At 27.1% G+C, this 1147-nt stretch overlaps 1 protein-coding gene across 1 annotated transcript; it reads right to left on the minus strand.

Moving 5' to 3' along the window:
- Nucleotides 1–206: 206 nt before the first annotated feature.
- Nucleotides 207–637, minus strand: LOC119665745 (period circadian protein-like). Its single transcript, XM_038074984.1, has 2 exons — nt 501–637; nt 207–438 (listed from the first exon to the last, which is right to left on the minus strand). Exons 1-2 carry the CDS (start codon nt 606–608, stop codon nt 376–378), a joined length of 171 nt encoding a protein of 56 aa, XP_037930912.1. The 5' UTR covers nt 609–637; the 3' UTR covers nt 207–375.
- Nucleotides 638–1147: the final 510 nt, after the last annotated feature.

Genomic DNA, 1147 nt, shown 5'->3' on the forward strand with positions numbered 1-1147 from the left:
CCAAACAAATTATATACGGACTATGGTATAAACTAATTAAGAAATTCGATTATTTTCTAGAACCACTATTGATGAGAACTTGGCAATACTCGAAACAGCTTTGTATGGTCAGCCAAATTTCAATAAATTGAATAAAATTTTTGTCTTTGTCCTTTCTTTCTTTGCTATTTGAAAACCCTTTAAATTTTAAAAATTAAACAACCGAATAACCATTTAAAGAAACAAAATTAGCATTTATTTTTAAAAATATTCGTACAGTTTACACTTTGCCAATAGATTAATAACAGCAGTTTTATATTATTTAAACCATACTTTTTAATTTCATTTGCAGTGAAATTCGGTGATAAATTTATATAATTTTCCTATATGCAAGAATTATTGTTTACTATGTTGCGAGTCGTTTTCTTCTTGTTCCTTTAACTTTACAACACTTTTTTCCTAGAAAAGATAATATTCAGTAAGGTACATTCATTTTGTTTTAATAGGTTAACCAAAACTACTTTGTATTTGCCCTGTTTGAACTCCTTGTCAGTTTCTTGTGGGCTGTCAGATCCATCAGTTGTTTTAATAAATGATGAATAGAAGGATGAGAAACTTGAGCCATCCATATCGTCGCTATTACCATTACTATCAGTATTTGGCTAAAATATACAAAACAATGCATTTAATATTTAGCACTTAATCAAATAAATAATTTCACACTATTTTTATCAAATACATAGTTTCTAAAGAGTGCTTTTGGGTGATTCTTTTACTAACCGGACGGATTTTGGCAAAAAATTATCTCATGATCTACGCCTTTTATAAAATAAGAAGACCCGTATCTCGGGAAAAGATTTTGTGAAATTTTTCCTACGAGATATGGACCCATGGGGTTTTGACAATTGGCATTGTAGACATATTTTCAAATGGGTATATCTCAAGTTCTATAAAAGATAGAAGCTTGAAATTTACAGCGTTTCAAAGATAATTGTTTGTACTTTTATGATATTATTTAAGTAATTAAAATTGTTTATATTTGAGTTCTAATATTAATCCTTAAATTTCAAAAAAAAAAATTTCTCAAAACTATTATCATATTTTATATTTTATTTCGATACAGTTTTAAATTTTACTACGAAATAAAAATTTTCGCACCTACCTTTTT

The sequence above is a fragment of the Teleopsis dalmanni genome, chromosome 1 (assembly GCF_002237135.1).
Source record: "Teleopsis dalmanni isolate 2A chromosome 1, ASM223713v2, whole genome shotgun sequence".
Lineage (NCBI taxonomy): Eukaryota > Metazoa > Arthropoda > Insecta > Diptera > Diopsidae > Teleopsis > Teleopsis dalmanni.

Excerpts from the sequence above, each read along its gene's own strand:
- LOC119665745 (XM_038074984.1), bottom strand. The coding sequence starts at position 608 with ATGGATGGCTCAAGTTTCTCATCCTTCTATTCATCATTTATTAAAACA. Across the intron at positions 439-500 it reads TCAAACAGGGCAAATACAAA|GAAAAAAGTGTTGTAAAGTT; the intron begins GTAGTTTTGGTT and ends TATCTTTTCTAG.